This window comes from Pimephales promelas, chromosome 14, assembly GCF_988280905.1.
Source record: "Pimephales promelas chromosome 14, fPimPro1.hap1.1, whole genome shotgun sequence".
Classification (NCBI taxonomy): Eukaryota; Metazoa; Chordata; class Actinopteri; order Cypriniformes; family Leuciscidae; genus Pimephales; species Pimephales promelas.
Genome location: NC_142782.1, coordinates 23,544,718 through 23,569,186, shown reverse-complemented (window position 1 = coordinate 23,569,186; position 24,469 = coordinate 23,544,718). Strand labels below are relative to the sequence as shown.

Here is a 24,469-nt window from a genome sequence, read left to right as displayed (position 1 = left end):
CTAGTTCAAAAAAATACTATTTTCAATATTCTTAATATTAAAAAATAGCCGAGTTCACACCACAGCTATAATGATAACGACCACAACGACATAGAGAAATTATATAGTTGGAATCACAGCCAAAGAACAATAAAAACACTGACAGTCAATCAGAATTAGCGCAAGCATTTAAAGTGACAAGTGCAATGATATCATCGTTTTATTGTGATGTTATTACTAGTACAATGAGGCCTGTTTAAAAGTGTAGGTTATATATAAAAAAAACATATGTATTCATTTTTTACCATATTTTTAAACCAGACAAAAGACACATTTTAGTTAAAAACAATTAAAATCATAAAGGCCATTACTTGAATTTGGGACTTAAGGCACTGAATTGTAAGAAATAATGACCCACACTAGTCACAGAGCGTGCCGAAACTACATTTCCCACAATGCGTTTCGCGAGGTATTAACAGCTGATAGTCCAGTCCAGCTTTATGGCGAGTCGGATCTGAGTGGAGAATGTTGTGTGAGATGGAGTGCAGGAGGAAAAACTCAAGCTGTTCGAACAGGTATCACAGCACAGCTGTCTGCAAAACATCCGTTATTCTAAAAACATACGAAATTATAATGGAAAACGCCAGTGCGTTTTTTGACGCATGTGTAGCCTACTTACCTCCTACGTTGCTAGACGCGTTACTATTGAGCCAATTAATAATTGTTATTTTTGGCATTGTATAGAACCGTTATTTTTCTTTGCTCTGATTTGCTCTGAAATAAAATTAATCATCATAAGAACCTAAATCAGCATTGCCACTTCCTTCCTGTCCCAGTTTCACAAGCGCGTATGCTGCGCGCTAATGACGCGCTATTATTATAATGAACTTTAGACTGAGGTCTCCCTCCTATAACACTACATGTGTTCCCATTAGTGTACCATGGAGAGATCACATCCTAACAGATCAACAACCGAGATTTGACCTTTGGTTGTTTGAATAGTATTATTATTAATATTATATTGGGGTGTATACCCTACTGTTCTTTTATATAATATAATGGCCTATTTTATTATTGTTATATTTTATTTGTATACGTTCAGGTGTCTAACAAAAATACTCTCATTTTGCAGCATTTTTTTTATTTTTATATAAAAGAAATTGCCAAACATTTGGATATGTGTGCTTCATGAGATATTTTTGGGTAATTTTGTTTGTTAAGCCTAGTTTGGGAACCCCTGCAATATAACATAAAAAGACATTTTTGATCACTCCATTTCTTCTTTTTCTCCTCCAAAAATAAACAATAATCAATAATAAACAATAAACTCGATAAACTCCCATGTCTCCTTTAGATTTTAAGTGAAAATACTAGAGGAGACTAGAAAAAAATCTAATTTTTCTAATAACAAATGCTTTAACTTTGCTTTTCATTACTTTTAAGCATTTTATATTATTGTTTAAACAATTGTATCTTTTTTTATAACTATATTTCACCTAAGGGATTGCAGGAGAAACATCTGAGACAAAATTGACAACCAACTGAGAACTCTTGCTCTGTCTCTATCACCTGGTTCTATTAATACTTTCCATCCACATCACTTGTAGAACTGATTCTCTTATTCAATCAAGCCCACACACTGAGAGAGCCAGTATCCAGACACAAAGAAAAGTTGTTTTCTATCCATTAAAAGGTTTCTTGAAGACATTAGTGGTCAGCTAACGTTCAAACTTCAAGGGTTCTCTGCTTAAACAGAGGCAGATTAAGCAGGCGTGTGTTTTTGCTAGTGCATTAGGAGCTATGATGTGTGATGGTATAAGGAGGTATGATGTCCGGCCTCTGTGACCCAGGCTTTGTGCTTCATCTCTGATTATTAGCTGGTTTATCGGTGTTGGGCTGTTTGAGCTTCGATAAAAATGTGACCTTTATTGCTCATATTGAAGCTGATATGAGCACGCTGCCCGGATAGACAGGGGCTAGAATATCAGGCTGCTGGGCTGTCCGTACAGATGGAGGCTAAGTTATTACATGCACTGTTTAGGTTAATTAAGCACTAATTTTCGCAAATCCAAACAGACATACGCATTTAAAGAGTAAATCATTGTTAAGAGTGCTGAAGCTGCTGTTTTCTCAAACATTTTCTCTGAAAACATTTGATTATTTTATCTCGTTGATAGTCTAGATTTTGAGACTTTTTTTTTTTTTACATTTCAGACCCAATATAATTTCCCCCCAAGATGTTATATCTTTTGGCTATTACTTTAATATAATTTCAGCAGTACCTTTTCATTTTGATCATTTTGCTTTAATTTCAGCAGTACCTCTGTGTTGTTTGGCTGTTTCGAATGTGACTAGTGGCCTGATTTAGTCACTCAAAGTGTGAGAAAGACGGGGTTGTGTGTGACACTGACGTGATGGTAGAAATATGTCTTGGTTGCTATTTTATAAATTAGTTCACATAGATTTTATATGCCTGAAAGCTTGTTTGTTTCAGTTAATCATCAATCTTGTGACATATTGAACAACAAGCTAGTTTAGTCATCAATCATACTTAAACTATTTAACAGTACAACTACTACACAGGTTAGAACATCATCTCAGTACTATATTGAGCACCAAACACACCTCCATTCACTGCGTATTGGGCCATCCTGCTACGTTTTTGTACAGCCTGCAGCTAGGACCGTCTCGTCCAATCAGCAGCAACATGTATATAAAGCACCCCGCACCCGGTATTAAAGTGGTCATGAAGTGGCGTTTAAAATGTTATTATATTGTTGTCTGAGGTCAACTTATGACGTTCGCTTGGTTTTTGCATTCAAAAACATCAAAATGAATAAGTAATAGGCTATTTTGTACCCAAGTTGTGAACCTTCCTGAAAAACGGTCGGTTTTTATGGGCGTGCGTGTCGCACTGAAGACTTGGAAATAAACGCCCACTGCTGTGAGTGGATAACAGTTTTGCATTCTATAATGAGTTTAACTCACCCGTCGGTGTACGTGGGGGAAAACGTCCAATGTTGTCAAATGGCAACCGGATTCGCCCATACATGTTCAACCAAGAGTCCGTTTGTTGCACAATTCCTGTCAGATCCAATATAGACGGGCACAGCATGTTCTTTACTCTTAATCGTCTGCAAATCCAGTCTTGTTTACAAAACAATCCTCAGTGAAATGAAGCGAACAGACGACGATGTTTTACCCTCATCAGCTGGAACGTCATTAAAAATAAAGTTTATCCATGAAGTCCTATTGGAATCCAGAGGAAGCTTATGCAGCGACCGTCTTCTTCCACAACCAGGCACTGCACAATATTCTGTATTGCTCGGTCAGTAGAACAATCCGGTTTGTCATCACGAGGTAGGCATACGTTAGGCTACTTAGCTATGCGTGTAATGCGCGAATCGGTGGGCGGGGCTAAACCGGCTGTGTTGAAGTAGGCGTTGATCTTCTTCTGCGGGGGTGGTGTTTTAACCCCTTCGACGTCATAGTTTCCCACTTTTAAAAACGAGACGTTTTCAGAGGCTGGTGTCAATAAAAGCTTTTATTGGACTAACAAGGACGTTTTCAGTTCTGAAACTTACAGGATATTCTTATAATATGATGACCTCTTAGATGTCAAAAGCTCAAGGAAAATTTGATTTCTCAGTTCATCACCCCTTTAAAGTGAACTCGCACAATGGGTTCAATGAAAGTAATTTACAAATGTGTTCAATGTAGTTCGGTATACGCAACAACTGAGGATTTTAGAAGACATGTTTGTCATTTCATCCTAAAATGCAAGGCAAATGTTGGATCACAATAATTAGGAACCACAGTTTCCACAAATCCCTTCACTCGATTGGGATGTTCTCTTGTTTTGGGCGGCAAGTCAAAAAGGTTTCCCAAACACTCTTCCCTGTATCCCATTGGTTGGACATAGAGATTGCCCTGCCCCAACCTCACCCCATTGTTTGAGCTGCTGTTGCTGTGTTGGGTTGGTCTGACACAGGAAAGATCACCGGATTGTTCTACTGACTGCTTTGATAGAACCACAGAGAAACTGTTCACATTTTTTGATAAATAAATCAATAAATGTCTTACTGTACAGTTGTTTCTGCATGTTGAATGTATTTTATGATAGAATAATTTTCTTTTTTGGTCTAGTGGGTGTGGTGAAGATTCTCTGGACCGGCTCCTCCCTGCAGTCAGCACCTCTCGCAGGAAGAGCAGCACTCTGGGTAAAACAGAACCTCCACTGCTTCGCACCGGCACTCGTACCATCTACACAGCCGGCAGACCGCCCTGGTACAACGAACATGGAGCCCAGTTTAAAGAGGCCTTTGTCATTGGTATGAGTATGGAAACAAGGATGAACAGAAACTTGACTTCCTGATGATCATTTAAATAGAGACATTTAAAAAGCCTTTCAATATTGGCTCAGCTTGTTCCCTAATAGTTGTTCTTGAAGATATATGAACTTAAATGCTTAATCAGAAAGTCTAAATAAGTAATAATGTTGTTACAGGTCTGTGTGGAGGCAGTGCCTCTGGAAAAACTACTGTAGCCAATAAAATCATTGAAGCTCTGGATGTTCCTTGGGTTGTTTTACTATCTATGGACTCATTTTATAAGGTGAGGTGTTTGTTTATGAGAAAGAAGTTTGCTCATCTGTGTGTGTTTGTTTGAGTGTGAGACCTGAATGAGTGATTGGTCCACCATGTAAGTTAATCTGGTAAATCAAATGCTTTTGAAAGTATCTTTAATTCCTCTCCTTCCTTCCTTTATCTCTGTGTGAATCTGTTTGTTCCAATATACTGTACACATACAGTATATTGCACATATATAAAATCAAAAAGTCATAATTTACTCAAGATTATCTAAAAGAAGTGTCTCTTAATTCTTTCCCCACCAATGATGGAAATTTCTCCCATTTATGAGACAACTCAAGAAATTACATGAATCTCCTGAACAAAATGCATATGTAAGCAGAGCAGATGCATATGTAAAATAAAGCAATTATCAAGATGAAACAGCATGTTAATCAAAACTGCATAATGTTGAAAGAAATGTCGAGCCGGCCAGGACAAGCTATAGGACTGTGCAAGCTTTGGGGGAGTTGCGATTTGTTCAGATATTCATACAACAAAATATTCTGGGAGGCATGACAATTTTGTGAATTTGTGAAATATGCTAGCAGTGGCTGGCAACTTTTAAAAAAATGCTGACTTTATTGCCTCAAATATATTGACTTTGTTCAGGAATTAGGCTACACTGTCACGCTGTATGTTTCTTTCTTTATTTATTTATTTTTATTCCTTTTTGTGTTCTTTAGGAAAAAAAACACAACATTGTTTGACATGAATGACAGAATTTTCATATTTGGGCAAATTAATCTAAACTTTTTTTTTAAATTTTATGTGACCCTTAACATCTTTTTTACACATATTACCAACAGCCGGCCCAGATGCCATGGTTGGTGTGATTAAAAAATGAATATGTTAAAGCACATATGGTGATAGGTCAGGATTGTGATCTTTCCTGTGTCTGTGGCGCCCCCACCAGTGATCAAACATGCAACCTTTATGTTACCCATCTGCAGGTCCTGTCTCCAGAGGAACAAGCTCTAGCAGCCAAGAACGAATATAACTTTGACCATCCGGGAGCTTTCGACTTTGAGCTGCTTGAGAGCACACTGCGGAAACTTAAACAGGGGAAAAGTGTAAAAATCCCAGTGTATGACTTCACTACACATGGACGACAGAAAGACTGGGTGAGTGAGTGTGTGCGTGTGGCAGATGTTTCATATATTTTCCAGATGCCAAGGATAAAGATACAGCAAAGGATTTCAGTTGTTTGATGTTGTTTACTTTTTCATCCCTCTTCCAGAAAAACGTCTATGGTGCCAGTGTCATTATCTTTGAAGGCATCTTGTCCTTTGCGGACAAAGAGCTCTTGCAGGTATTGTGAAATGTTTCAGTTTCTGATTGTTTAAATGCTGATAAAAATTCAAAGAAAATGTAAGTGATAACAATGTTTCTGTGATGAAGAAAGGAAGATGATGAGGGACCATTTATCACAGATCCATCTTAAAGAGCCATGAAATGAACATTTGTCTTTTGCTACATTGATTAGGCTTTTAGTACATATTGATTAGCTTTTAGCTAATCTATAGACCATTTCACAAGATGTAAACAAGAATGGTCCAGAAGCACTTCCTGTTTCAGTTTGTAACTGTTTTCTTCATTTCACATGTAAAAAAAACATCTTAAAGATGTTTGTTTAACTTTTTGATTCAGTTTTAAATGTTCTGTTGGTTGTGTTTTATCCCAGCTTTTATGTAGTGTTAAAAAACTGAAACAGGAAGTGCTTCTGGACCAGTGTTGTTTACATCTTGTGAAATGGTCTATATGCTAGTATATTCCAAAAGCTACAAAATTTTGCAGATATAAGCATTTGGCCTACATTTGTTTTTCAGAGAATATTGATTACTAAATATATGATGACTCAATTTTGCTCTGAGTGGAAATATCTCTTTCATTATATCCTACAATTGAAAACTTTTTTTCAAAAAAAAATTCGTTTTTTTTTTTTTTTTGCAGCTGATGGACATGAAGGTTTTTGTAGATACAGATTTGGATATTCGGCTGGTACGGCGACTGAGGAGGGACATCACAGAGAGAGGACGTGACATTGAGGGAGTGATTAAACAATACAATAAGTTTGTAAAACCATCCTTTGAGCAGTACATAGAACCCACCATGCGACTTGCAGACATTGTAGTGCCACGTGGTGAGTTAATATTTATTTCCTGCAGTGTATAATTGCATTTATCATTGTCTTTTGAAAACAGATGTTACAATTATTCATTTTTCTTCTGTAAACACAGGTGGGGGTAACATGGTGGCCATTGACTTGATCGTTCAGCATGTTCACAGCCAGCTAGAAGAGGTGAGTGAAAAGGGGCATTGTGGGAAAATGTGTCCTGTGGAGTAATCTTATCCATTGTTCCAAAGAGGGTTGTCTGCCGTAGAAAAGACATGTTAAACGAAAAACAAAACCCTTTTTAACAACGTAGTGTTTATCATGTAAAACTGACATGTTTTAGGGTAGCTGTGCAGGGTTTTTTTTTTTTTTTCCCATTATCATCTCAAAATCTTAGGGGGCATTTTCCATGTTAAATACAGAAACGGCGCCCTCTGTCTGTGAATAGAAGCTCTGCAAGTTCTGCAACTTCTAATTTCTAATTTCTCACCTAAAGGATTATTTCTCATTAATACAATGGGCTTTATGCACAGCTGCACTACTTCCTGAACTTCAGCCAGCTCCTTGTTTCCTGTCTGCCATTATTGGGCAAAATTGATTAATTCAGGTGTGTCTGATTATTGTTGCCATGACTACTGAGGTCAGACACACCTGAATTAATCAATGTGTCCAATAATGGCAGACAGGAAACAAGGAGCTGGCTGAAGTTCAGGAAGTAGTGAAGCTGTGCATAAAGCCCATTATCTAATCAATCAATCACATGGCAGTTTCTTCAATGCATTTAGGCGTGTGGTCCTGGTCAAGACAATCTTCTGAACTCCACACTGAATAATCAGAATGGGAAAGAAAGGTGATTTAAGCAATTTTGCGCGTGGCATGGTTGTTGGTGCCAGATGGGCCGGTCTGAGTGATTCGGAATTCTCGCTTCTGCTGATAGAAGAGTAACTTTGACTGAAATAACCACTCGTTACAACAAAGCATTTGTGAAGCCACAACACGCACAACCTTGAGGCGGATGGGCTAATAAAGCAGAAGACCCAACCGGGTACCACTCATCTCCACTACAAATAGGAAAAAGAGCTCAAGAGCTCACCAAAAGAGCTCACCAAAATTGGACAGTTGAAGACTAGAAAAATGTTGCCTGGTCTGATGAGTCTCGATTTCTGTTGAGACATTCAGATGGTAGAGTCAGAATTTGGTGTAAACAGAATGAGAACATGGATCCATCATGCCTTGTTACCACTGTACAGGCTGGTGGTGGTGGTTTAATGGTGTGGGGGATGTTTTCTTGGCACACTTTAGACCCTTTAGTGCCAGTTTGGCATCGTTTAAATGCCACGGCCTACCTGAGCATTGTTTCTGTCTGACCATGTCCATCCCTTTATCCTCTGATGGCTGCTTCCAGCAGGATAATGCACCATCTCACAAAGCTCAAATCATTTCAAATTGGTTTCTTGAACATGACAATGAGTTCACTGTACTAAAATGTTCCCCAGAGGGGTGGTTGATTGCAATTTCACTTTTTTCATTTTAAATAGTGTGTAATGTGGCTGTTGGTGCATGAACAGTATCTGCAAAGTTGCAGCACTGAAAGTTGAACGTAAGCAGGGATATCTATTAAAAATCAGGAAGTTTAATGCCTACAAAAATGACTCGAATGGGACTACAACAAGGTACCTCCCAGGTTTTATACGCAACTAACCCATAAATTTACATCAACTCTCCCTCCGGAATATGCAAAAAAAAGGGGGCATGGCCATATTATATTTCTGCGACTTTGTTGAAGAGAAAATTTATGAAAAATAAGGCTTTTTAAAAAACAACAACAAAGACATGTTATATTGCACCCCATAAACACAATCGTGCAAAGAAAAAAAGCAGTAAACCACCCCTTTCAGCCTGCTAACTCTTTCTCTTTCACTGTTTTTCACTGATCTTGTATCTCTATTCTGTTGCATGCATTCTCTCGGCAGCGTGAGATTAGTGTCAGGTAGAGAAGTTGTTTAATCATGCTTTTTACTCTTTTATATATATACATATATAGGACTATAGTCTGTGTGTGGATGAACATGCAAACGACCCATAATAGCTCCTTAAGTGCTGCAATCATTGTTAGAAATGTTATGTTGAGGTGTACAAATGGCATCTTTTTATCTGTGTAAGTGCTGATCTGCTCTGTCATATGCACACACAGGGCGCTCCTGGCCACGGCCCAGCAGTCCCAGCCTCTCCCTCAGACTCTCAGTGTGTTGGAAAGCACGCCACAGGTCCGAGGTCTCCACACCATCATAAGGTGAGTGGTGAGTGTCATATGAATCACATCAAAAGATTAGCCTACTTTAAGAAGTTGATGCCAGTTGTTTTCAAAATCCATTCATCTGTTGCGCATGCCATTCAGAATTCCTCACATGTGTGAATCAGGCTAATGACTCACTGGCCTGCATCGCCCTTTTCTCTGCGTCTCTTATGCTCACCTCCTCAATTTTTCTGTTTGTTTTTTAGAAACAAAGACACCAGCCGTGACGAGTTCATCTTCTACTCAAAGAGACTGATGCGGCTGTTGATTGAACATGCGCTGTCTTTCTTACCCTCCAAGGTCTGTGGGTGCATGTTTTTACTTTGTATGTGATATTGTTGTGCGATCAAAGCTGAATCTACTGTGATTTACCCAGTGCTCAATTAAAAATTTGAATTACATGACCTGTTACATGACAGTTAATTCGTCAAATGAATTGCTTATAACCACTCGTATGCCAATAAAAGTGTATTTTAATATGCCAATTGAATTTCAATCTTCAACTGAACTAACTTTATTGACTAAGTATGCAAAACAAACAAGGAATTTGTCACCGCTATGAATTAACCCACACATATATGCAATGTATTGTACTATGTAATAATATTGTACAGTACTAAATGAATATCAATTAGTCACACATATATCAATAAAAATTTGATTCTGATGATATGATAAGCCAGTTAATTAATCAAATCAATCACAATTGATCCTGCATGTCAATACAATTTTATTTGAATTAATTGCGTGATATGCCAGTTAATTAATCAAGTTAATTGCTAATAATCACACATATACATCAATAAAACGTTTGATTGAATTAATGACATTACATGCCAACTAATTAATCGGCAAGACTGATCGTATTATTTTTCATTATTTTTCATTCATTTCCCTGTAATTTTGAAAGTCCCAATTATACTTTTTTTAAAATAAATAATAACCTATAAATCTATGGTTTATCAATAATATTAACGTTATCTGTGACATTAACCACCTTAATTTAAATATTTTGCTATTGTTTCTCTTGTGACCTGTTGTCACCCCTCTTAATGAATGCAGAGCAAAAAAATATATATTTTCAGCAGTACAATGTGTGTCATCACAAAAATATCTGTCCTTTTTACAGGCCTGTACCATCCAAACACCACAAGGTCAAGAGTATAAGGGGCGCAGATTTAGTGGGAAAGGGGTAAATTTGTGTGTCTGACATATTTATTTCCAGTATTTGAACATTTCTTACTTGATTGGAATCATCTTGGATTTTGTGGCAGCACCTGTCTTCATCATTTCTAGATCACAGGTGTGTCCATTCTTCGGGCAGGAGAGACCATGGAGCCTGCATTGAGAGCCGTGTGGAAAGATGTCCGTATTGGCAAGATTCTGATTCAGACTAATCTGGATTCAGGAGAACCAGAGGTAACACAGGACAATAACAGAATGAATGCAATGAAGCCTGTCTCTCTTGTATACTATAAGTAATAAAGTAATAAATCTTAAGCTGGGCGTAAATTTGTGCAAATTTGAGTAAACTAGTAGCTTATGTGATGTGGTTGTATAATGTATGTATGTATGTTGTATGATTTGAGAATAGGGAAGAGCCTACACTGGTAAAATTCAGGCACATTTTTTAAACGTTTAAAGATTATCGTGCCTGTAACGTGCTCGGCTCGTAACGCTCCTCTCATGATACGAGCCACAACTATACATGTATCGACAATTGACATGACAAAATAATAGCCTGCGAGCTACCATTCTACACCCAGTTGTAGTCTGACTATTTATAACAAAAATGCCTTTTTTTTCCTGGACACAGATTATGCCTGGTATTTCACCACGCTTTTTTGTTTATATTTGTGGCCTTTTCTCTGTTGCTTGGCTCTCCACAAACCCTGTTTGTCCATTTTGCCTGTTGGTCTCTGTCTCCGTGGTAACAGAGATCTCCTGACTCCTCAGTTTCATTCTTTTTGGTGGCTGTGGTTCCCTCTTTCTCACTTCGTTTCCGTGGTAACTATGACTCCCTCCCCTTCCATTTAGCTGCACTACCTGCGACTGCCCAGAGACATCAGTGAGGACCATGTGATTTTGATGGATAGCACCGTTTCTACTGGAGCGGCAGCCATGATGGCAGTGAGGGTGTTGCTGGTATGTTGCTGTAGACCTCATACAAACAAAAAGTGCAAACCCTGCAGGGCAGTATCATTTAGACACGTTTACACAAAGCATTTTTTGACTGGAAATAAAGTAATTAGGGGCCAGAACTCATTGTTAGAATGTTTTAATGTTGTTGTGTGTATGTGTATATACAGGACCATGATGTCCAGGAAGACAAGATTGTGTTGGTGTCTCTGCTGATGGCGGAATTGGGTGTTTCCTCAGTGGCTTACGCCTTCCCTCGTGTCAAAATCATCACCACTGCTGTGGACAAGAGCCTAGATGACCTGCTTCATCTCATCCCAGGGATAGGTGAGTGGTCCTGAGAGAAACACTACCGTTCGAAAGCAAGAATTTTACTTTATTTTTTTATAAATATTTGTATTCAGCAAGGATGCAATGGATCGAAAGTGGCTTTGAAGACATTTATAAATTATGAAAAAGAAATATTTCTATTTCAAAAAAATGTTTTGTTCTTTTTACTTTCTATTCATCAAAGAATCTTGAAAAAAAATGCATCACAGTTTCTACAAAATTATTAAACTGCTTTCAACATATACTGTTTTCAACATAGATCAAAAATAAATGTTTCTTTAGCAGCAAATCATGTCAGAATGATTTCTGAAGTAATGATGCTGAAAATTCAGCTTTAACATCACAGGAATAAATGATATTTCAAAATATATTAAAACAGAATACAGTTATTTTTTACAATATCACTGTTTTTACTGGCAATGAAAACTTCTAAAGCCTTTGTTAATATTAATTTCAGCATTTACTAATACATTATTTTTTTAAATGATGTTAACAAAGACTAATAAATACAGTAACAAATGTATTGCTCATTGTTAGTTATTGTTAATGCATTAACTAATGTTAATTAATGGGACATTATTGTATTGTTACCAAAAATTCTGACCCACCCCAAATCTTTAAAACGTAGTATATATCTAAGATGAAGAAAAAAACTACACTCTGTACTAAAATCTTATGGGTGTGTATTTGCTGTCCTTAAAGGGGACTTTGGTGACCGTTACTTTGGGACAGATGGGTCTTCATCGTGGATTGATGAAGAACAGCAAGAACCACATAGCTGCTCTTCAGAGGTTTGACCTTTTGTTCAAGCAATTCAGGCAGTTGTGATGAGTGAGGATCAACACTTATTGTAATTTCATAAAGCCAGCCAGGAACATAAATAGTTTTTCCAAGCACATTTATGAGGCACAGTATTGTGATTCACTATTTTAAAATCGTATTTTCATGATTTGATCTAAAACAATAAAATGTGTTTTATCAATAAACAAACACATACAGTATGTTTGATTTGATCTTATTCTAGCCAATCAAACACTGTCACAAAATTCAAAATGGTAACTTTTATAAATTTGTAAGCATTAGTTTGTACATGTGTAAAAGTACAAATAAAGAATGACTGGACACTTGCCTGTTACATGTTTTTTTTTAAGCACTTGATAATGTGTCAGTCCTTTACACGCATTATATATTTTCCTCAAACCCTCTATCTTACAATTACTAGAGAAATGTCTATTTCATCATTCTTCAGACAGCTCAGAGGGAGTTTTCTGGGAGCAAGTTAGAGCTGTTTTCTCTCCAAATTGGACATGTGTATCTGCAGCCTTAACACCAGGGGGCAGTACTTCACTCTTCCTGTCTCATTGTTCTTTTGTATGTGTAATAAGGGCACTCAAACCCCAATGATGAAACTAAAATGCATTTAGTAAAAATATATGTTTACTCAAAAATTTAGATACAATCAAACCAAACTGTTATTCCAATCTTAATAAAAGACCAGAAGAAGACATTGACCTAGCCATGACCCTAGTAGCTAAACAGAATAGTGACAAGATGAAGCTCAATGTGTTTTTGTTGTGGAACTGTAAGCCTTGAGAGTAAATAACAGCACACTCAGCTCAAGAAACTGTTAATGGTAGGGTAGGCAATTTCAGAGTGGATAGCAATAACAAGCTAACTTTGAAAGCATTAAATCCCACCATACCTTCAGAGCGCTCCTCAAAAACACATTCAGCAAAGTGTCATGAGAGATGGCAGAACCCCATTTTTTCAAAGGGTTTCATTTGATAGTGTTGACATAGAAACACAAAAATCTGAGTCTGAGGACATGAACCTCTCAGAGAACATCACGACTTTCCATCTGATGACGTGTGATGTCTGCGCAACCAGGGTGTGGAGAAGTATGCAAATAGAGAATCCTATTATTGCATTAGGATCAAATGCAATGATTGGACGAACATTTTTTGGTCCTGAGACTTGCACAGATGTAGACCACTTCTATTATTGATTGCTAGGACGTGAAAAGAGTTTCAACCGATATATCAAAAGTGTTTATGAAAAACATTGCATTACCCTACCTTTAATAGCTCTGGGTGAAGGTGAAATGGGTCTTCATTGAGAGGAACCAAACAAGAGCTCTACTGAAATGGAATAATTAACAATCAAGATAAAAAATGTGTACGTAAGAAAAAGCCATAGAAGGTTATAAAAGATTTATGTGACACCCGTTTCAGCAAAATGGAGGAAACTTGCATTAACAATAACAAGTCTTTTCTAAGATCAGGCTTTTAACGAATTTGGTAACTGGAAACAATGGGCATCAAATCCAGTAGATATATATGGCTAAAATTAACCAAACATAATCTCTTCAGCACTTCACAGATATGACCTATTTGACTTGATAGGAGCTACATTTTTATTAAAAGGCCAGAATCTGACCATCTGCAAAAAAAATCTGCAACTTTTTTTTCAGGAACACGTCTGCACATACTTGTTTTCAGCACTGCCCCATGGTCGACGACTTCCACAAAAGTTCTACTACATGACAAATCTCAGTAAGTTTAAACTTACAGCTTGACTATTACTTGCTTCTGCTAAACATTTTTGAGAGCCACACTCAAGTAATTCACATATGCTTTATCTCTCTCTCATAACTGCATATCTATGGCTCAGGCCTTTGTAAAATAATTTGGAATTAGCAAGTGAGGATTGTGCAACTGACAAAGGTCATAAAATAAAAACATATGCATATGTCGAAAAAAAATCAAGTATGGCCGAATTCACAGTACCTATAAAACCGGAGGCAAAAAGTCCCAGTAGGTTCTACTACTTCCGGCAAGATGTAGTGTGCATACGATGGACACTTTACTATTCCATGAGGCCACGGAAGAGGATTTGTGAAGGGCAGTGAAGCGACGTAACGGACGCTGGTAGGTCACATGATAATAAAGAGGGTGTAGTGTGTTCATTCATCCTACTTACATTCATAATATAGAACATGCATACAAAATACTTCCGCTGGAGAGTATGCGATTTTGAACGCAGCCCATGTCTCGAGGTGTTGAATTAATTGGTGTTGTGGCTGCATACAACCTCCAGTGTGCATCAATTTTCAATAATTTAACAGCACTTCGTCAATTATTCCTTACGCACACACACACACTCGTTAAAATATCCAGTATGTACAATGAAAATGCTCTATTCTCGTTTGACGTCGTCAATAAAAAGTTTAGATAGATTAAAATTTTGAAATTTCACTTTTTCCCCATTTTAAAGTGGTAATACATGATATGAACTCCATTCCCTCAAAAATATTTAATACGGTGCGGAATAATTCAAAGGAGGTGGATACATATCAAAGGCCCTGTCCATTGTATAGAAATCAAGATGACAAAGAGTGTGTTGTAGCCACACTAGGTTGCTCCAACAAACAAGGGCTAAGGAGTCAGGCCCTTTTTACCAGTGTTGCTGTAGCTGTAAAATGTTGGTGACATCTTGACTTAGAGCTCCTCATACATGCTGGATTTGCCTAGACAACAAACTGGTCTGCAACTGCAGCCTCAAGGTTAACCTGTTACTATGGAAACAAGTCAGCCAATAAAAAAACAGCAGACGGTTGCTATGTTGACTGCACCCTTTTTGTTTTAAGGATGACCTATTTTTTTTTTTTTCCAGAGCAAGTCAGATGCAAGCTTGTGACCCACAAACACACGCAGGGACACAGTCAGAGAGGTAGGGAAACGGGTTACACTTTTACAAACACAAGTTCATATGGTCTGGTAGAGGATATGAATGAAATAAAAGAGAGAGAGAAATCCCCTCCATCTGTTGTTAATGTAATCTTACTGTGAAATGCGATGAGATTTTGTCTCAATGGAGGGGAATTCTTAAATACCATACCATGACAGTGAGGCAGTTGTCATAGGAACAGCATGTACCATAGTGAAAGGCTGATGTGACTGCAGCTTCAATGGCTAATTAGGGTAAACAAAGAACTCTAATGCAATTCCTCATCTACCTGAGTGTATGAACTAATCAAAGCCAGTTTAATCAGAGCTTAATCACATCCAGATTTAGAATGAAAAATGTCCTCTGGAATATTTGCTGAACCCTTTAGCATTGATGCCTACAGACATCACAGAATGCAAATCTAACACAGGTGCACATCTGGTTCTTTTGTAAGTCAGTAAGTTGGAGGAGCAAGACTTTTTCTTATTAACGTCTTCAATGTTTGTGTTGCTGTTAAAAGCCCTAGTTCTTTTTAAATGACTTCAAATCTGTTTATTTCTACTCCGAACAAGCAAAAATCATTTTTTTTTGTATCTATATTTCATCATCATGTTTCTCAACTTCGCAGGTCCATCTCTTGCAAATAAATATTGTGCATTCCAACCTTTCCCATGTTTTACTCCATTGTCCATTGTTTGTGACTCCACCAATGTGGAGCTAGGTGTGTGTTATTCGGAACAGTTGTAAGTATCAAATAACTATAGTCTACAAAAAAAAAAAAAAAAGAAGTGTTCCTGTGTCGCAGCTCTTACTTACATTGTCTCTTTCAAGAATGAATGACTTTTTGGGAGAAAACACTATGTAAATGCTCTATGCTTTGTGTTTTTTTGAAGTGCTACTTTATTTAAAAAAGTATAAACTTGACCCGACATTTTTATGAATAGTCATTTTGATATAAAAACATTACAATCTTTTGCACATTAGTACTTAATTACACAGCTTTAATACACACCACCCTGTTGTTTGATAAGCAAACGCACAACATTAGCTGCCACACTAAACTCAACTGGTCTTTGAGATACACAATATAGCTAAAATGATGTGGAAAACAAAAAAAAAATCCCAAAGCACATAATCAAAACTCACAGATATACTGCTGAGATAATTTTTCACGAGAGAAAAATCATTCCGAAAGGACAACCGGAAAGAAACAAATACTTTCAGGAACACCAAGAGCAAATTCCCTCCCCCTTTTCTGCATTACTTCTGTTTGTAACATATTTACAACACTGCACCAACATTTGATAGCAACGAAGGCTTAGACAAGCGGTTTGATTATATTTGGTTGACCTGAGCCCCTTTCTGAGTGCTCCAGCTATTTGGGATAATTTAATCCAGATCACATTAGCATCAGATTCAAAGACACTGAGAGAGCGGCTATAGTCCACAGATCACAGATAGTTTGACATTGTCCACTGGTGAAGCTCGTCACTGTCTGGTCATAAAACCCCAAACCCCCCCTCCCATAGACCTATGGGGCAACATACACTAATTTTAAATCGCTTTGTCATTGTAACTTTTTTAAACTCCCATTATTTCCATATAACATACAGGATAGTTTTTGCGAATATACGATTCCATTCAATCTTATCTGGACATACGTGGACATCCTGACTGCTTCTGAAATTATGGGGGAAAGGGATTGTCTGATACATTTCTTCTGACCAATTGTGTTATATTCCTAACTGTCCAGTTTTTTTATTTAGAGAGTCCTCCTCGGGTCATCATTGGTCTCCCCAGTCCTGAAGCGATTCACTTTGTGCTCTTTCTCAGATGAAGAAAAAGGCATATAAATCAAACAATCCACCAACAACAGCAAGAAATAAACCATTCTCTGATACCACAGGACAGTGCTAGTTTCACTTTACTTTCTTTTCTTTTTTTTATCCCTTTACAAGGGTTTTTTTCTTCTTGAAAGCATGCATCTTTTTAATCAGGCAAAGTGCATAAACATTATTGACAAAAAAAACACTTATTTTACTGCACTGAAGCACTGTGGTGACTCATGTAACAGTTTGAATTGATGTATGACCAAAACAAAAAAATAACATGAAAAGACATTGGGGGTCTCCTGTCATATATGTCATAACATTTTTGTGTGCAATTATTTAATATTTTTCTTCACTGTCCCTGAGCTTTTGCTAATTCCCTCCGTGATCTTGCTTTATTGACAACTGAAATTTACCATCTATTCATTTTTTACTCTTCAATTTTATAAGGGGACTGTCTACGACAGACGTCATGCTGAGCATGAAATATTTGTGCTTATAAGAAAATACTTTATTGACGTACAGGATCTGTTTGACCAATCGAATTAGAATCTTTATTTTAACTCTAAAATTATGTGATTAGTTTTTTACAGAAATAGAGGCTTTGATATTACAAAAATAGAGCCATGTATTTCCTAAAGCTTTTAGATAATAGATAGCTTTTAGCTGTTTTAAAATAGGATCAATTCTTCTATGAACAGATTAAATAAAGTCTTTTTGTCTATATATGGTATTTTGCTTGACAATAGCTTTTGATTGGCTCTCTGATAAAGTTCACTTTCTATATATTCATTTTTGAAACGGGACAGAGCTTTGCTTCGAATCAAAAGAATTTCCTCAGAGGGCTGTGAAACACAATTAGACTGTGCTTTTTGAGACGTTGCTTTTGTAATTGGCTTGTGCTCATTTTTTTTTCTCCTTTGGGATTTTCTAGGCATCAAATACGAGTTTGACCCGCAATTCCGATGGTCACTTTGTTCGAAAATACAACATTTAATGACAAATAAACAAGAATTCCCTCTACAGGAATGCTACTGTTAGGTGTGATATGTTTTGTCTGTGGTACTATGTCATGGCTGGTGACTATTTTTCTTCCTCGTGATGAGGTGTGTGACTAATCGAAATCATTTCAATCTATCATTTTGTGCTGCGAAAATACTGACCTTTAACTAGACTTACAAAACTCAATTAATGCTCAACTAATACTTGGAACCCATGTAAAATATATAGCAGTGGCACAATGCGCGTATCCCATTGGGTTACAACACGTGTGCATGTCCCAATTCAAAATTCAAGCCCTAGAAAGGAAAGTTCCCTTTACTAGAGCGCCCCCTACAGGCCAGTGACATACATCTCCATACCGTCATTAAAAGTAAAGATGGTGGTTGTGCTGGAGGTTGCCGAGCCCTGCTTCAGGTCAGGGATGCTCTCATACAGGCTCTCCCCGGGCATCAGCATTGCTTTGGCCGGGAGATGCTGTAGTTTGGGGGTCTGCTGGGGGGGTGGAGGGGGTGGCGGTGGTTGTTGTAAGGGCTGCTGGGGCCTCTTCCGCTTGGGTCGCAAGGTGGCGCTGGCATTGGGCGGAGGCCTGTCTCGCCTCCAGCCTCCCCCACCCTCCATGGTCTCGTAAGCCAGGTCTGTTTCCTCGGTGCTGATGGCTTCGTAGCAGTGATCCTCCATGCAGCCGGGTGGCGCTCTCGAGCCTTTACCCTCCTGCGGTGCCCATGTTTGGGGTTTGACTACCACGCTGAAACCCCCATCACGCTCACCGCGGTCCCCCCGAGCCAAGGTCCTATAGCCGCTGATGTCCCTCGCAGCGGGTGGCGAGCCAGGCACGCCTCGCTTCTTTTTGCCTGGTTTGCAGACTTTCGAATACATCTCTGTGATCTACATAACAATAAAGAGACAAACCATCTGAAATGTATTTGTGAGTGGAAAGTCTGTGTATATATCTTTGACTCCAAATGTTTGGTCTTTTAAGAATACACATTTTACAGCTGCTTCTAGTTAACTCTGAAACAGTGTTTGTTTAGGGGTAAGCAAGTGCTCTGGGATCATCTACAATGTTTCTAGATTGTATAGTACCCTACAAGACTGTTTGACTGCACAGAATGAGAAGAGGATGTGTCCCAGGACTGTGTGGAAAACTAAATGCACACTCACCCCTGCTGCAGATGCTGCCATATTCTCTCCTGCATGAGAGCTTAGAATACCCATCTGCTTGTGCTGGAAGATGATATCATCCTCTTCCGGAGGTTTCCATATGTACTGCTCTCCATTTCCCATAAACACTGCCTCCTAAAGTATTAAAAACAATTGACTAGAATAAATATTATATTACAGTTTAAGGAGCCAACTCAAACAATATACACTGGGGAGTGGAGATCAGCATATCTTATTCATCATGACCTTTAAGCACAGTTCACAGGTTTTAAACCAGTAGTTTTAAAGAAATAGTTCACCACAAAAGGAATATCATTTACTCACCTTCATGTTGTTTCAAATCAGTATTTATTTTATGGAAAACTAAAGGAGCTTCAAAATGTGTAAAAGCAACAAGAAAATACCAAGTCCATACAACTTAAATAATGCAATTAAGCATTGTGGTGGTGATGGCGCAGTGGATAAGACACATGCCTTTGGTGTGAGAAAACCAAGTTCGAATCCACTGTGAGACACCAATGTGTCCCTGAACAAGACACTTAAAGGAGTAGTTCACTTTTAAAAAAACTTTTGCTGATAATTTACTCACCCCCATGTCGTCCAAGATATCCATGTCTTTCTTTCTTCAGTCGAAAAGAAATTAAGGTTTTTGATGAAAACATTCCAGGATTTTTCTCCATATAATGGACTTTACATTTCAAGGTCCAAAAGACAGTTTCAGTGCAAACTGCAAACTGTTCAAAGGGCTTTAAACGATTCCGGACCATGAATAAGGGTCTTATCAAGCGAAATGATCGGCCATTTTAAAAAACAAATAACAAAGTTTAAGTTTTATAAGCTCAAATGCTCGCCTTGCTCTATTCTTTGATGCGCGTTCGTGACTCTCCTGTTCGAACTCGTTTATCAAAATGAACAAATATTTTTTCATGTCATTTGGTTCATTCAACGAATGAAATGAACGAATTGACTCGGAAAAAGATTCGTTCATTTTGATGAACAAGTTCCAAGTAAATTACCATCAAAAGAATTTTTAAAAGTGAACTACTCCTTTAACCCCTAGTTGCTCCAGAGGCGTGCGACCTCTGACATATATAGCAATTGTAAGTTGCTTTGGATTAAAGCGTCAATTAAATGAACAAATGTAAATGAATAAATGTAATATTAAATCTTTTTAATGTCTTTGTGTGAGACACATGTTCGATTTTAGGTCATAAGCCACTGATAGTTACTTCCAGTGTACTGCAACTGAATCAAGTCAGTAAGTTGAACTCAAGAACTAGATGAGTCCAATTTGTGAACAAATCAGCTATTTACACTCATTATAATGAAAAGAATTGCCAGGATACTGTTAAACAAAAAAATTCAGGTTGGGAATGGCATGAGGTAAACTAAATGTGGATACTAAAATATGTTAACTAAAATACTCCTAGTTTTGGGGTATATATTCTAGCTGCTGCAATTTCAAATTAATTTCAAATTAATTAGAGTAAAGTAATCGAATAAAAGCATTAGTCACACAGTTATCCAGCTGGATGTGAGAAATCCACAAAGACTTTGCAAAGGTCAATTAAGGAGTCGATTCAAAACCCCTCCACCTGAAAATAAGCCTATGAAGCACAATCAGGCTACAATCTCCCCTGTTAATGCCTGCCCTCATGTCTAACCATCTTCTGCATCTAATGATATTGAGCTTAAATGTGTTTCCTGTACTCAGGCTGTAAGGGAACAGGCTGATGCTTGCTGTGCACTTTCTCCTCATTGTTATGCAGGAGAAATGGAAGGTGGGCAATGGGGTGTGTCACAGAGCCATTTTTTAAGGCAGGGATTAGCATGTTGTTGTAGCTTCTTTCGTTCAACATTGGAATTCACTTTGTCTCCCATTAAAACTGGTCCATTTTATTGGTCTGGCTGTTTGCCTGGGTTTCAGTGAATGAGAGGTTTCACTCCGCGTTTCTGCTGGTTGCATCATCCTCATAGTTTAGTACCAGTGAGCATGCAACACCTCTAATGCTGTGGATGCGCCACAATGCTCCCAAGTATCATTGATTTGGACAGTTTTCTTACAGAGGAAATAATGAAGTACACTTGCAGTGTACTTAATTGCAGACCCACTTTAGTTGCAAGTCCACACTAGTGCTGAGGCACACAAAAATACAGGAAGACATTCCCATCATGCTTCTATTTATAATATATTCCATTTAAAGACACAATTTAAAGAGCAATTGGAAATCACAGCGACTCAAAGGCTTTGAATGGTCATGAAAAGACAAATGGTTTTCATGAGCAACAATGCTTTTATATAGTGCAGTAGTTAGTCTCAGCAAAATGCCGTTGCAGTGTTGCATGACTTAGTGAATTACATGCTGATTGTATGTGTAGGAGAATCAATTAATTGATTGGCTTGATTCATTTATAGCATTTTAGCATTGATAGTAATTAACTGCATTGTTCTTGTTCACTGTTATACAGTATATGAAGGTTATAGACTGAAACTCAAACGGTAGAGCATGGTGCTAGCAACATCATGGTTGTGGTTTTGTGCACAATTCAGAATGGAATTGAGAACATCCTTAAATTCGTATTCAGTTCTTGAATGTACCAAATAGAATTGCAATTTGAACCCAATAAACTTGTATGAAAATGAATCAATATTCATAGAAATTAATTTCAAATAGAAAATGTATATATTTTTTATAGGCTTTATAGGTCTATAGATATAGACAGATACATAAGCATGTAGATATACATAAATAGATATGTAGATACCTTGGGGAAAGACGGTAAGTTGAAGCCCTCCATGTTTTTCCGAGGAATCTTCTGACTGTGTGGGTGTGTTGGAGGCGGGGCTGGGTGAGTAGGTGGGGCATGCCGAATGTCCCCACTACTGTGTCGTTGTTGTCCAAGCCCTTCCTCGGTCTCCGTCCCATTGTCCCTCTTCTGGGCAGCTTTGTCCACTCTCCGGACCTTTCTGATGCAGGCGTACTCCACTGTCTCCTGCGGTTGAGGTGGCGTGTTTAATACTTGGGGGATGGTCTCAGGTTCCGGCATCCCACCCTCTAAGCAGTCGCCGTCAGGATCAGGTGGAGCTGGGGTATTAGCAGGGACCGCCGGTGGGGCGGGGGTGTCCGTCTCCCCAGCTCGACCTCCGACGCCATAGCGGGCATCCTCAGAACCACGTGTGGGAGAGGAGCGGCGGCCCACCTCAGCGTATGTGTGTTCCCCATCCTCACCAGCGGGGATCTGAGGCAGCTGGCGGCCCTGAGAACGCAGGTCGGAGTTTGAGCGACGGCTAGGGAGTAGGAGCAGATCCATGCTGGCGGGACGGTTCTTCTTAGAAGATTCTACAGAGAGCGGCATGATATTAACTGAAGTTGAGAGCTTAAAATCTGTGAAGCAAAATTATTGGGTTTTTTTTTTTTTTTCAAAGAGACAATAAAAAACATTTGCTCAAAACTGCAGAGGCAAAGGGCAGCAGACACATGCCAATCACTATAGAGTAAAAGTAATTACATCTACTAAAATAGCCTCATTGAAACTACCAGAATGCAGTTGGTAGCATGCTCAGACCTTCCTCCCGAACTGCAGGTATGTGTGAAGAGCTAGAGACTTTAAGAGCTTTAAGAGATGTGATTTTATAGTACATACTCTTGCCATTGCAGTTGAGTCTGTTCATCTCATGAAGCTTGGTGTCTGACTTACTGATGGAGCGCAGCTTGGACTGCCGCAGTATACTCTGAAAAAAGATGCAAAGATAAACTGCTTAAAATGCATGTTCAAATAAAAATAACACCGTATAACAAATACAACTAAATTGTCAGTTTTCCAATTCAGCCTATGTCGGGCATATTGTTGGGCCAAGCTAGTACATGGGAATAAACACATTCACATTAGGGTGTCTTACTGTGTGTGGTGCTAAAAAGTGAAATGGCTTAAATGCTTTTGTTTTAGATTCAAAGCTTAAGAGATCCATTCAAAGTTTAGGTCAGATCCATTTCCACTGAGCCGATTAAGAAGATTAATTAAATTCAGGAGGAGCCTTCAATTTGTTACTTGAAAACTAGTTGGTGGAAAGAATTCAAATCCTTAAACAAAACCATGAACTGCTTGAACTGACTTGGAACTGAGCCCAGACCTGGGTTCCTTAGAAAATACGTAGAAAAGAAGGAATTGATTGCAAGGAAGAAGAAAGGATTTCATTCACTAGCCATGCATGTGCAAAAAAAAAAACTGTCTGTAAATGTTTTCATACAGAATTCATGATATATCAATAAGGTTGCAGTTTAGAATACTCTCTCTTTCTGTCTATATATATATATATATATATATATATACAAATACAAAAGTTTGGGATTCGTACGATTTTGTTTTTTGAAAGAAATTAATACTTTTATTTAGCAAGGACACATTAAATTGATGAAAATAATGACATTTATATAATGTTACAAAATACTTATATTTGAAATAAATGCTGTTCTTAGAAACTTATATTAAAGTTCCTGAAATGTTATCAGTTTTCAGAAAAATACTACCGGTAAGTCTTTCTTGAGCACCAAATCAGCATATTAAAATAATTTCTGAAAGATCATGAGACATTGAAGACTAGAGGGATTACTGCTAAATAAATTACATTTTAAAATATAATTAAATAAAAAAAAACAGTAATTATACATAAGTAATGATATTTTACACTTTTATTTTATCAAATAAATGCTTAAGAGACTTCTTTCCAAAACAACATATACATTACATTATACATTCATAAACTAGTGGGTAACTAAATGGATAAGGATATGTACAACTTGTGTGCAATTATTAGAGAATGAGACCCTGAAGAGACTTCAAAAAAATTCTCACCATGTCCATGAGCCTGTGCTTCCTCTCCTCTCCAGGGCCATTGTGTGTCTTCCCCTTTCTGCAGGACACAATGAGAGAGATGTGAATCAGATCCCAAATCAAACATTTTCGAATGTTAGGTTCAAACTTCAAATGATTCGTTTATCCATGGATTTATGGAGACGGAATGCGCTGACTCATTTGAGCCCCCTGATTCAATTTACTTTAGTAGCTCCAACTGTTTATCTTGTGCAGGAAGAAAATGCACATTTCAATTCAATTAGGCTACTAGAAGGACTCAAGGCAGCTGTTTTTCATAAACTGTTTGAATTAAGTCATTTGATCAGAAGTAGTAACTGTGCAAGTGTATTCAAGATGAACTGTCCTCGAAATGAGTCCAGATTGGCATTTTAAACAACAGAAGGCTTTC

The 24,469-nt window shown here is 37.9% G+C and overlaps 2 protein-coding genes across 4 annotated transcripts in view; one reads left to right on the top strand and one right to left on the bottom strand.

The window, feature by feature from the left end:
* The first annotated feature begins 449 nt into the window (after positions 1 to 449).
* Positions 450 to 18,040, top strand: uckl1a (uridine-cytidine kinase 1-like 1a). 2 transcript variants are annotated; one of them, XM_089119633.1, is made up of 16 exons: positions 450 to 554; positions 4,126 to 4,310; positions 4,487 to 4,593; positions 5,561 to 5,731; positions 5,848 to 5,919; positions 6,561 to 6,750; positions 6,848 to 6,909; positions 8,697 to 8,713; positions 8,918 to 9,016; positions 9,226 to 9,319; positions 10,149 to 10,211; positions 10,316 to 10,438; positions 11,057 to 11,164; positions 11,329 to 11,485; positions 12,191 to 12,279; positions 17,978 to 18,040. In XM_089119633.1, the coding sequence occupies exons 1-16, from the start codon at positions 505 to 507 to the stop codon at positions 18,038 to 18,040; spliced, it is 1,650 nt and encodes a 549-aa protein (XP_088975759.1). In that variant the 5' UTR covers positions 450 to 504. The 2 variants fall into 2 exon arrangements, with proteins under 2 accessions (XP_088975759.1, XP_039513702.2); XM_039657768.2 differs by lacking the exon at positions 17,978 to 18,040 and having other exon boundaries at positions 12,191 to 12,615.
* Positions 17,123 to 24,469, bottom strand: part of LOC120469260 (uncharacterized) — a 20,460-nt gene continuing 13,113 nt past the window's right edge. The window contains exons 3-7 of one of the 2 annotated variants that reach the window (XM_039658126.2): positions 24,061 to 24,118; positions 22,852 to 22,939; positions 21,973 to 22,547; positions 19,207 to 19,341; positions 17,123 to 18,930 (exon numbers count right to left, since the gene is read on the bottom strand). In XM_039658126.2, the coding sequence (XP_039514060.1) occupies positions 18,376 to 18,930; positions 19,207 to 19,341; positions 21,973 to 22,547; positions 22,852 to 22,939; positions 24,061 to 24,118 (1,411 nt within the window). In that variant the 3' untranslated portion in view covers positions 17,123 to 18,375. The remainder of the gene's footprint in view (positions 18,931 to 19,206; positions 19,342 to 21,972; positions 22,548 to 22,851; positions 22,940 to 24,060; positions 24,119 to 24,469) is intronic. The other variant, XM_039658127.2, reaches the window with a different exon arrangement.